At 31.1% G+C, this 12555-nt stretch overlaps 1 protein-coding gene across 6 annotated transcripts in view; it reads left to right on the top strand.

Moving 5' to 3' along the window:
• The window catches only part of LOC131688605 (nuclear hormone receptor FTZ-F1), a 591438-nt gene that overhangs the window by 260961 nt on the left and 317922 nt on the right, over window positions 1-12555 (top strand). For all 6 annotated transcript variants that reach the window (XM_058972967.1, XM_058972966.1, XM_058972965.1 and 3 more), the window contains 2 exons: window positions 10803-10862; window positions 10956-11168. In XM_058972967.1, the coding sequence (XP_058828950.1) occupies window positions 10803-10862; window positions 10956-11168 (273 nt within the window). The remainder of the gene's footprint in view (window positions 1-10802; window positions 10863-10955; window positions 11169-12555) is intronic.

Genomic DNA, 12555 nt, shown 5'->3' with positions numbered 1-12555 from the left:
CTGCACTTTCGGTTGGTCCGGGATTCCTGGATCAATTAGTGAACTGAAATTATGTAAATATGGCTTCCTCGCAGTCGTAGCCAAAGATGTAGAAAGTACAGTTCACAGGTACCTTAGTTGAGCCTTAGAGAAATGCTGAGACCGCTGCGGAGGTGTTTTGCCCGGGTAAAAGTGTAAATATTTTGGGTGTCCGTGTCGGAAGCAAAATAAACAAACATTATGGAGATAACAGAGGAAAAAGGTGTTGTCGCTGGCAATATTTATTTCCATCTTTTGTTTTCTCATTTGAATAAGGACTTCTGCGTTTGCAACGTTACCTTTAGCTGTTGGGTCTATTTCGTACACTGTTTTGGAGTTAATGCTCTTTAAAAAGTTATTAAAACTTTTCTTAGGCAGTACAATTTTCTTGTCGTGGCAAGTTTTAAAATAAAATAATGACTAGTAATTTAGATTCCGATTTTTCGGCAACAAAACTTTAAATAAATTAGTTTAAATAACTAATTTTGTTTGATGGACTTCGTCTCATCAGAATCCGACACTATCTTGATGACAGGACTAAGCTAGCCGTGGATTGACGCTAGTTTCAAAAACGAAAACACAATTTGTGTTTTGAGTAAACCCTGGTGCTGCGTGATGTCCCGCAAGAAAAAGAGTTGGTTAGAAATGTTGTGCCCTTAACGCACAAAGGGTGTTGTAAAAAATTTTCTCCTTGGTGGAGAAAAAATAATTTTTACCAAAATTTTTCTTTACTAAAGAGCAATACAACATAGTATAAGTTGCAGTGGCTTGCTAAACCAAACAAAATGTTTCTATTTCAGTAGTTCTCATCAGCTTAAAAATAAAATCCGGTTTTTTAAAGTCACGTAAACAAAAATAAACCAAAAAACAACTCGTGTTTTCGTATTTGGAGCTAGTGTCAATCCGGCAGTCCTGTCACTAAGTTAGTGTCGGATTCTGATGAGGAGAAGATTTTGTGCCCTTAACACGCAAAGGTGGTTTTAAACATTAGAACTTAGTGGAGAAACTGTGGAAGTTTTAACCTAATTTTTTATACACAATATAGCATAGTGAAAACTTTAAGTGCTCCTTAAATGGACCAATGTTTCCAGAAAACATTGTTATTCGATTTAAGTTTTCTATTTAGATTCAATGCTTTTGTTCAACAGTGGATTCAAAATTATACTTATCGAATTTGGATAGAGAAAAGAGGATCATTTTGATTCGACTAACCGATGCTAGCACGATCTATATTATTTTAAAAACACGTATGATTGCTTGATTCACATTAGACTACTAAATGTACAGCAAAGCAAAAATCTTCCACGAATAAAATATTTATTAATCTATGATATGCGAAGTGCAGTTCTTGTTGGGAACAAATTTCAAATTTCGAACTTCAAACTTCGAATTCCGAACCTCAAATTCCGATATTTCAAATTCGAAATATGAAATTTGCAATTTGCAATTTGATATTTGAAACTTGAAATTTGAAATTTGAAATTTGAAATTTGAAATTTGAAATTTGAAATTTGAAATTTGAAATTTGAAATTTGAAATTTGAAATTTGAAATTTGAAATTTGAAATTTGAAATTTGAAATTTGAAATTTGAAATTTGAAATTTGAAATTTGAAATTTGAAATTTGAAATTTGAAATTTGAAATTTGAAATTTGAAATTTGAAATTTGAAATTTGAAATTTGAAATTTGAAATTTGAAATTTGAAATTTGAAATTTGAAATTTGAAATTTGAAATTTGAAATTTGAAATTTGAAATTTGAAATTTGAAATTTGAAATTTGAAATTTGAAATTTGAAATTTGAAATTTGAAATTTGAAATTTGAAATTTGAAATTTGAAATTTGAAATTTGAAATTTGAAATTTGAAATTTGAAATTTGAAATTTGAAATTTGAAATTTGAAATTTGAAATTTGAAATTTGAAATTTGAAATTTGAAATTTGAAATTTGAAATTTGAAATTTGAAATTTGAAATTTGAAATTTGAAATTTGAAATTTGAAATTTGAAATTTGAAATTTGAAATTTGAAATTTGAAATTTGAAATTTGAAATTTGAAATTTGAAATTTGAAATTTGAAATTTGAAATTTGAAATTTGAAATTTGAAATTTGAAATTTGAAATTTGAAATTTGAAATTTGAAATTTGAAATTTGAAATTTGAAATTTGAAATTTGAAATTTGAAATTTGAAATTTGAAATTTGAAATTTGAAATTTGAAATTTGAAATTTGAAATTTGAAATTTGAAATTTGAAATTTGAAATTTGAAATTTGAAATTTGAAATTTGAAATTTGAAATTTGAAATTTGAAATTTGAAATTTGAAATTTGAAATTTGAAATTTGAAATTTGAAATTTGAAATTTGAAATTTGAAATTTGAAATTTGAAATTTGAAATTTGAAATTTGAAATTTGAAATTTGAAATTTGAAATTTGAAATTTGAAATTTGAAATTTGAAATTTGAAATTTGAAATTTGAAATTTGAAATTTGAAATTTGAAATTTGAAATTTGAAATTTGAAATTTGAAATTTGAAATTTGAAATTTGAAATTTGAAATTTGAAATTTGAAATTTGAAATTTGAAATTTGAAATTTGAAATTTGAAATTTGAAATTTGAAATTTGAAATTTGAAATTTGAAATTTGAAATTTGAAATTTGAAATTTGAAATTTGAAATTTGAAATTTGAAATTTGAAATTTGAAATTTGAAATTTGAAATTTGAAATTTGAAATTTGAAATTTGAAATTTGAAATTTGAAATTTGAAATTTGAAATTTGAAATTTGAAATTTGAAATTTGAAATTTGAAATTTGAAATTTGAAATTTGAAATTTGAAATTTGAAATTTGAAATTTGAAATTTGAAATTTGAAATTTGAAATTTGAAATTTGAAATTTGAAATTTGAAATTTGAAATTTGAAATTTGAAATTTGAAATTTGAAATTTGAAATTTGAAATTTGAAATTTGAAATTTGAAATTTGAAATTTGAAATTTGAAATTTGAAATTTGAAATTTGAAATTTGAAATTTGAAATTTGAAATTTGAAATTTGAAATTTGAAATTTGAAATTTGAAATTTGAAATTTGAAATTTGAAATTTGAAATTTGAAATTTGAAATTTGAAATTTGAAATTTGAAATTTGAAATTTGAAATTTGAAATTTGAAATTTGAAATTTGAAATTTGAAATTTGAAATTTGAAATTTGAAATTTGAAATTTGAAATTTGAAATTTGAAATTTGAAATTTGAAATTTGAAATTTGAAATTTGAAATTTGAAATTTGAAATTTGAAATTTGAAATTTGAAATTTGAAATTTGAAATTTGAAATTTGAAATTTGAAATTTGAAATTTGAAATTTGAAATTTGAAATTTGAAATTTGAAATTTGAAATTTGAAATTTGAAATTTGAAATTTGAAATTTGAAATTTGAAATTTGAAATTTGAAATTTGAAATTTGAAATTTGAAATTTGAAATTTGAAATTTGAAATTTGAAATTTGAAATTTGAAATTTGAAATTTGAAATTTGAAATTTGAAATTTGAAATTTGAAATTTGAAATTTGAAATTTGAAATTTGAAATTTGAAATTTGAAATTTGAAATTTGAAATTTGAAATTTGAAATTTGAAATTTGAAATTTGAAATTTGAAATTTGAAATTTGAAATTTGAAATTTGAAATTTGAAATTTGAAATTTGAAATTTGAAATTTGAAATTTGAAATTTGAAATTTGAAATTTGAAATTTGAAATTTGAAATTTGAAATTTGAAATTTGAAATTTGAAATTTGAAATTTGAAATTTGAAATTTGAAATTTGAAATTTGAAATTTGAAATTTGAAATTTGAAATTTGAAATTTGAAATTTGAAATTTGAAATTTGAAATTTGAAATTTGAAATTTGAAATTTGAAATTTGAAATTTGAAATTTGAAATTTGAAATTTGAAATTTGAAATTTGAAATTTGAAATTTGAAATTTGAAATTTGAAATTTGAAATTTGAAATTTGAAATTTGAAATTTGAAATTTGAAATTTGAAATTTGAAATTTGAAATTTGAAATTTGAAATTTGAAATTTGAAATTTGAAATTTGAAATTTGAAATTTGAAATTTGAAATTTGAAATTTGAAATTTGAAATTTGAAATTTGAAATTTGAAATTTGAAATTTGAAATTTGAAATTTGAAATTTGAAATTTGAAATTTGAAATTTGAAATTTGAAATTTGAAATTTGAAATATGAAATTTGAAATATGAAATTTCAAATTTCAAATTTCAAATTTCAAATTTCAAATTTCAAATTTCAAATTTCAAATTTCAAATTTCAAATTTCAAATTTCAAATTTCAAATTTCAAATTTCAAATTTCAAATTTCAAATTTCAAATTTCAAATTTCAAATTTCAAATTTCAAATTTCAAATTTCAAATTTCAAATTTCAAATTTCAAATTTCAAATTTCAAATTTCAAATTTCAAATTTCAAATTTCAAATTTCAAATTTCAAATTTCAAATTTCAAATTTCAAATTTCAAATTTCAAATTTCAAATTTCAAATTTCAAATTTCAAATTTCAAATTTCAAATTTCAAATTTCAAATTTCAAATTTCAAATTTCAAATTTCAAATTTCAAATTTCAAATTTCAAATTTCAAGTTTCAAATTTCTAATTTCTAATTTCTAATTTCTAATTTCAAATTTCAAAAATTTAAATTTCAAATTTCAAATTTCAAGTTTCAAATTTCAGATTTCAAATCAAATTTCAAATTTTAAATTTCAAATTTTATATTTCAAATTTCAAATTTCAAATTTCAAATTTCAAATTTCAAATTTCAAATTTCAAATTTCAAATTTCAAATTTCAAATTTCAAATTTCAAATTTCAAATTTCAAATTTCAAATTTCAAATTTCAAGTTTCAAATTTCAAATTTCAAATTTCAAATTTCAAATTTCAAATTTCAAATTTCAAATTTCAAATTTCAAATTTTCAATTTTCAATTTTCAATTTTCAAATTTCAAATTTCAAATTTTAAATTTCAAATTTTATATTTCGAATTTCAAATTTCAAATCTCAAATTTCAAGTTTCAAGTTTCAAATTTCAACTTTCAAATTTCAAATCAAATTTCATATTTTAAATTTCAAATTTCAAATTTCAACTTTCAAATTTCAAATTTCAAATTTCAACTTTCAACTTTCAACTTTCAAATTTCAAATTTCAAATTTCAAATTTCAAATTTCAAATCAAATTTCAAATTTTAAATTTTAAATTTCAAATTTTATATTTCAAATTTCAAATTTCAAATTTCAAATTTCAAATTTCAAATTTCAAATTTTAAATTTCAAATTTCAAATTTCAAATTTCAAATTTCAAATTTCAAATTTTAAATTTCAAATTTCAAATTTTCAAATTTCAAATTTCATATTTTAAATTTCAAATTTCAACTTTCAACTTTCAACTTTCAAATTTTAAATTTCAAATTTCAAATTTCAAATTTCAAACTTCAAACTTCAAACTTCAAACTTCAAATTTCAAATTTCAAATTTCAAATTTCAAATTTCAAATTTCAAATTTCAAATTTCAAATTTCATATTTCAAATTTCAAATTTCAGATTTCAAATTTCGAATTTCAAATTTCAAATTTCGAGTTTCGAATTTTAAATTTCAAATTGCAAATTTCAATTTTCAAATTCAATTCTCAAATTTTAAATTTCATGTATCCCCATATATACGATAAAAAATATAAAGGACCATTTTAACACGTGCCCCAAAAGGATTGAATTTTTATATGAGAATTACAAGTAATTTTGCCTAGTTTTTATATGAATTGAAACTTTTCTCATGTGATCCCAAAGCGTATTTTAAACTAGAATTAGTACATTAAGTAATATTTTTTTTGTTAAATTAAGTTAATATGTGCCATTTAATGATAAAAATGTGAAATTGAGACTAAATGTTAAAAAATCTGATTTTCTGAATTTTTATTTTGCTCCTAAGAAATTTCTACGTTCATCAAGGTACATCTTATTAAAATTGATTGAAGAATAACAGAGATATATTAAAGATAAAATTAAATGTTTAAATTTAATATGAATGACAAAAGGCCCCAACTTCCCGTATTCGGACAAAGATCGCAAATTTTTTTTAAGTAAAATAAACAAAATAAAATATAATTGATCACTACCGACGACGGTCAGGCCCGAACGTAGACAGGTTAGCAATGTTAGTCCGACACTTGCAATTTGTAGATGCCGTATGTACACACTACACAAGTGTCACGGGAGAAGATAAATTGCTAGTAAGGATAGGGGTTAATTTAAAAATTGTTCTGAAACCAGCGCGTGGTTCAAGAGTTTAGGAGTATCTGGGTGTCCTACCACCAGGAGACTCATTATGTACCTAACATATGTTTTAGGACTTGAAAATGTCTAAAAACAATCCTGAGAAATCGTATGGTTTTCACAGAAAGTCACCAAATAATTTCGAAGAAATTAATTAAAAAATCGAAATAATTTAAATCGAGAATATGAAATAATTTTAAGCGGCCTGAAATAAGCGTTAACAACATTCGAAGAGGATCCCAGTGGATCAATTTTTGGCTTCTACCACGGCTTCAAGACTGGGTAGAAAAAACTTCTTTTCAAATCACGTTCATAAATTAATAAAAAACTAAGGACAAATGAATACAAATTTTCAAAAACGTTGTAGCGCTCGAGATGAATAAGTCTTGCCAATATGAACTTAGATGCTGCTCAAGTTGAACGTAGACCGAAAAATCTTGAGACTTTTTTCAAAAAGACATAATATGTCTTTTTGAAAAAAGTCTAAGATATTATCTTCAATGACTGACTCTCATTGTTTACTTTCTCTTCTGTTAATAATTTGGTCGCTTTAATATTTATCTCTCAACTCTTTGCATACTATGCTAGTCAAAACCACCGTCCTTCGATCTGTACTGTAAAATAAGTGAAAAGTGCTATAGCGACGCCGTGAACATCGAAAGAGAAAGTAAACAGAGTCACTCATTGTAGATATATCGTTTTGAATAAAAGCTCTAGAAAATTTCTAAAATATTTAATATTCCAAAATTCTAAAATATTTAATATGAACTAATTCGACAATCGCCCGTCTAAATCATAACTACCATTGTCTGTTACTTAGGGTGCTTTCAAAATTACACCTTTTCCAAAACGATAGATAAACTGTGCGTTTACGCTGCAATTGACAACCACCATGTACACAGGCCGGTACCCAATTTGTGTCGTCCGACAATAAAAGGCTTAGGGAAAAAATTTAATTCATATTTACACTAGCAACAAACCCTTTTCGTTCGCCATGCTCCCCACAGCTCTTCGCAGTTTGTGCTGTGTGCTACCTTTTTTCCCCATTACTTTGTTGTTTCTCGTTCGTATTGAGATCGCGCGCACTCGTTGGACACCTTTTTTTTTGCTTCGCTCTGAGTGTTGGTAGACAACAGCAGGGTAGTGGTGCATTACAGCAATTGTTAGTATTACCTCATACCATTCGCTTTTAATTTCGTTGCAACAACTTGGCTCTTTTTTATTGTGCACTCTTTCTCCCACAATCGTGCCACTCATATGCTACCACGAGTGACACGGTGGTAGGTGTAGGTATGTGGTGTGGTCGCTGGTTATACACTGCCATGCCAAGAGAGCATAAACATTGCACTCATGCTCTCGGCTGTGCAGATCGTTCTGTGCTGTGCTGTCTGTCGGTTGGTCGGCCGATCGGTTAGCTGGCCGGGTGGGGGGTGGTCCAGCATAGACAGCATATAGCATAGCCAACCTGAAATGAAACCGAAAGTGGATCTCGTGCGAGCTCAGTGCCTTCGTTCGTTCGTTCTCTTGGTGGAAGGGATGGTTGTGAGTGTAACTAACGACTAGTGAACGAGTGATTGAATGAGTGGATACGACGATCACGCGAACGTGACCAAGCAGGCAGGCACTCCTTTCCTGCCTCAACATTTAATCGATTGAGCTCTGATGTCGGGCAGATTTCGTTGGGGTTTTCGGTGAACTAACGAAATCCGTTCCGTGCAATGGTTGTCGTTTTCAAAGAAACTCATTTTGTTGGACGAATTACTGAAAATTTAATATTTATTTCGATTAACCCTCAAATATTTTTGAAATAATCGCAAAGTTATTTATTGAGATCTTCGAATACTTCTACTAATAACAGAAGGTCAATCAATCTTCTAGAAACTGAATTTCAATCACGAATCATTACATTTCTCCCACCACCCTCACCCGGTTCGGTCCGGTCCGATTCAGAGTGCGAGAATTCAGGCTACCGCATGCTAAGTACGCCTTTGTCAGTGTGTGTCTGTGTGTGCGAGCGCGCGCCCCAAAAAGTGGGCCAATGAGAGCGAGAGTGTGTCACACTTTTTGTGCCACAGCTACTGCTGCTGTTGCTGTTGTTCTCGTTCCGATCTGTGTCAAATGCAACTGCTGCGCGTTCGGTCTGCTACTTGCTGCGAATTGAACCGAGTGCCTCTGTATTGTATTGTATGGTAGGTCACTCGTTTTCGCTCATTCTCTCTCGCTCTCTCTCTCTGGTTCTTCATTTCGTCGAACCACATGTCGATGCCGAAGACAGGGCACTCAGCAAAAATGAGAAAGAGTGCCACACAAAGCGAGACCGAAAAGTCGAGTGCACGGCATGGTTGAGCACACGGCAAGGCAACCGGAGCGCGGCCACACGAAAAACAGTCGCCGAAGTTTTCGGATGGATTCTCGAAAAAGCGGATTTTATATTATTATTTTTCAAGTAGTTGGAGTTAGTATATCGTAGCCCATGTTTGCCGTAAGTTGTAATTCTCGCTGCTCGTTCGTGCGTCATACCGCGAGCTTTTTTGAGTCACCTCCTGAAACCGGAGGGTAGAAGAAGCTTAAGAGCCGTAGTTCTGTTACCTGTGCGCGCCAGGATCACGAGTTTTCCAGGAAAAATAAACGTGAATCGCGACGTTACCTTTCGGTTCTTTTTTTCTGTGGATCTAACGTTCCGTTTTCGGAAGGAGTTCTTCAGTTCATCGCTTCTGAACGGCCTGGATTTTATTTCGTTCTGTGTGTTCTGGCAAGCGCCAAGTTACCAAGCAGTTCCGAAAAAGGCTGCCAGTGCGTTTTATTCATGTTCTGTTCTGCATACAAAACAAAATCAAAGTTACCAAGTGCTCCAAGTTTCTGTCAGAAGGCTGTGGAAATGCTACAGTTTTTGAAACTTGTTCAAACCCATATGTGATACAAAACAGAGTCAAGGTTCTGAGAGAACTTTGCATACAAATTTAGAAGAAAAAAAATTCACTGGTGCTATGAAACAGATCTTGGATCCAGAATCGTCACCGCCTGTTGCGAAACGGATGTACACTTAAGCGGACAGCTGGAATATATTTCGGAAACCCAAGTGTTGTGCAATTGAGTGTGTGAAGTATGAAAAATTAATATAAACAAGAAACAGATTTATCAAAATCAATAGAAACTGTGGAAAAGCGTGGAATAGGAGGGGTTACCAAGCCAGGATATCTTCATGAAGGTGAAGTTAAAATGTCCCATCGATGGAGCGGATTCTGCCAGCTGATCAAGTCTCAACATCTATCGACTATCACTGCAACACGTGACCATCACATCGGCCCTAAAACATCTACGGCACAACCCGTTCATGACCTTTGAGTGTGTGTGTTTTGTTTTATCTAAACCATATTAAAGTAGAAGTAGTGTAGAAAGTAGCCTGAAGAAACGCAAAACAAGTAGGAAACCCTGTAAATTGTACAAGAAGCAAAGTGTACGAATAAACGCACCGTTGGCACGAAGTGTAAGGTGTTTTTGTATGAAACAAACAAAACGAAGAAACAAGAATTCGAAGAAGATCAAGTGCAACTAGAATACCAATTTTGTGATTGTGTACTAATGCTAAGTTCTAAATCTACATAAGTAAGGGTGTATGGTAATTCTAGAGGCATAAGTGAAACTATTGGTTTAGAAATTAGTGGTAGCAATTTAACAATTTTACATCGGCAAACTAACGGAAACTGCACAGAAACAGAAGAAAAAATCCGTGTGTGTGAGATAGAGATAGTGTAGAAAAAAATCGAGAAGATACCAAGTAACAACAACAAAAAACCGCAAGAATCCGTCCGAAGTGCGATTGTGTGAGTGTGCCTACAATACCTTGATCCTCAAACAGTGGCGAGTTAGAAGCATAACAAACCAAACGAAAGATTCATAAATATACAGTAACCACGTCGGAAGAAATGTTATTAGACATGGATCACCAGAATTCGGCAGTGTTTATGTCGCTGAACATGTCGCAGTATTCGCTAGCCAACTATACCGCCAGCCCACCGCCACAGGGCGGAGCTGGCAACACCACGCAGCTTCTGTCGCTGACCAGCCAGAACAGCAACAGCAATAGTAACAGTATGACCGGGAACGCCATGCCTCCGCCACAGTACGGTTACAATATGAGCACCGGAGGTGGTGGCGTTGGAACCGGAGTTGCCGGGAATCTTCTGGGAGCCGTTGCCGGCCACCTGAACAACAACAACAACAACAGCACCAGCGTCAACAACAATACAGTGGCAAACAGCCTGACGGCTCAGTCGCCAATCCCGTCGCACAACAACAACAACAATAATAATACTAGCAATAGCAACAACAACAATCATCACCACGGCCAGAACGGCGGAACAGGCGGCGGTGGCAATGCCGCCACAGCCCAGGGCCTGCAATCGCAGCAGTCCAACTACTCCCTGTACAATTTCGATTCTCCTTACATGTTTTCCGCAGGTGGCTACCACGAGAACATCTCCCAGACGCAGTCAAACTATCTAGCGATCCCCCCGTCAGGTACTACCGCCATTGAGCCCACTAATCTTAACAACCTTAGTGTCGTATCCGCCATTCAATGCGACCAGACTGATTTTAAATATTTCATTGAAGAACTGTGCCCGGTGTGCGGTGACAAAGTCTCAGGCTACCACTACGGACTGCTGACGTGCGAGTCGTGCAAGGGCTTCTTCAAGCGTACCGTCCAGAACAAGAAGGTGTACACGTGCGTCGCCGAGCGGCAGTGTCACATCGACAAGACCCAGCGCAAACGCTGCCCCTACTGTCGCTTCCAGAAGTGTCTCGAGGTCGGCATGAAACTAGAAGGTGAGTGTTTCCCTTTTTATTTTGTTATCTCATATATATGCTACACTACATATTTATCGAATATCATCTCTCTGGGCATCGATTTGGGGTGATTTGCATTTCTCCGCCGTCTCGCTCGGCTCTCGGCACAAGCAGTAGCAGCAGTAGTCCCTATCCCTAGCAGTATAGTGGAAGAATTCCGACACGTGTCCGTTCGAACCGAGAAGAGCATTTGCTGCGTAGTTTCATTCTGTCGCGTTATGGTGCGACATAATCCATTTGAAAAAGTTTTTTTGTTAGTCCAAGTTGGAACTCATTCAAGGTATGTCGAAGTTCCGGCATAAATCTGCCAACATGATGAAAAATGATAAAACATAAGTTGATATCTAATTTAATTATTTGTTATTCGAAAGTATTGTTTATGGCGAAACGTTTCAATGTGTTGAAAATAGTATGTAATGAAAGCTCGTCTCGCATTTCTTATGTTGTGGTTTTGTTGTTGTTCTAATGAATTTTAACGTCCACCAATTCACTACTCTTCCGGGGATAATTAAAATTTTTATTACCTTGCATCGTCACGTGGGAATCGGGGAGTTTCTGTGTAGTGCTGTGAGGGATGCTACATTTCCAGACATGTCTGTATTTTACAGTCTTTTGATATCCTCATACATCAAATTAGTTTAGGTATTTGCGTTTCGACTTCGTCTCATCAGAATCCGACACTAACTTAGTGACAGGACTAAACTAGCGCCAGATTGACGCTAGTTCCAAAATCTAAAAACACTATTTGTGTTCCTGCGTGGTGTCCCGCAAGAAAATGAGTACATATTAAGCTGATGAGCATTAATGAAATTATTATTATTATTATTATGCATGTAGCACTGGAAAAATCATTCTCTGCTCGTCATAATTTGTTTTTTTTTTAACTAGGCCAGGCATTGTATTTATCACTCATGTAAATTTGGATAATTTTCTTCTTCGACTTAAAAAACTTTCATTTTCACATGAAAAGTTTCTATCATTCACGCAAATTCTCCAGATAAACGAAATACACGATTTCTCCGGATAAATTGCGTTCATCATAAACATAACAAAACAAATCTGTTATATCTTGTTTTCGGTATACTTGCTCTTCTGGAATGGATATTTTTGTTTATATCCATGAAAAGTAAAAAAAAATCTCCGGTGAGAGAAGTGATGATAAGTTGGATTGGGTTAGAAAACATATCCTAATACTGCTTGTGAAGACGGAAAATTATGCGACTCATTCTTACCCGGAATAGATGGATATCGGATCTTCTCGCATGAGTGAGTGAGATACTATGAAATTTTGGATCTTTGAATCTTATGATTTTCAAATCTTTGAACCTCTGTATCGTTGAATTATCAAGTCTATGGATCATTGGAT

Source organism: Topomyia yanbarensis, chromosome 3 (genome assembly GCF_030247195.1).
Source record: "Topomyia yanbarensis strain Yona2022 chromosome 3, ASM3024719v1, whole genome shotgun sequence".
Classification (NCBI taxonomy): domain Eukaryota; kingdom Metazoa; phylum Arthropoda; class Insecta; order Diptera; family Culicidae; genus Topomyia; species Topomyia yanbarensis.
Note: the sequence above shows the minus strand (reverse complement) of the source record. Positions and strands in the feature narration are given on the sequence as shown.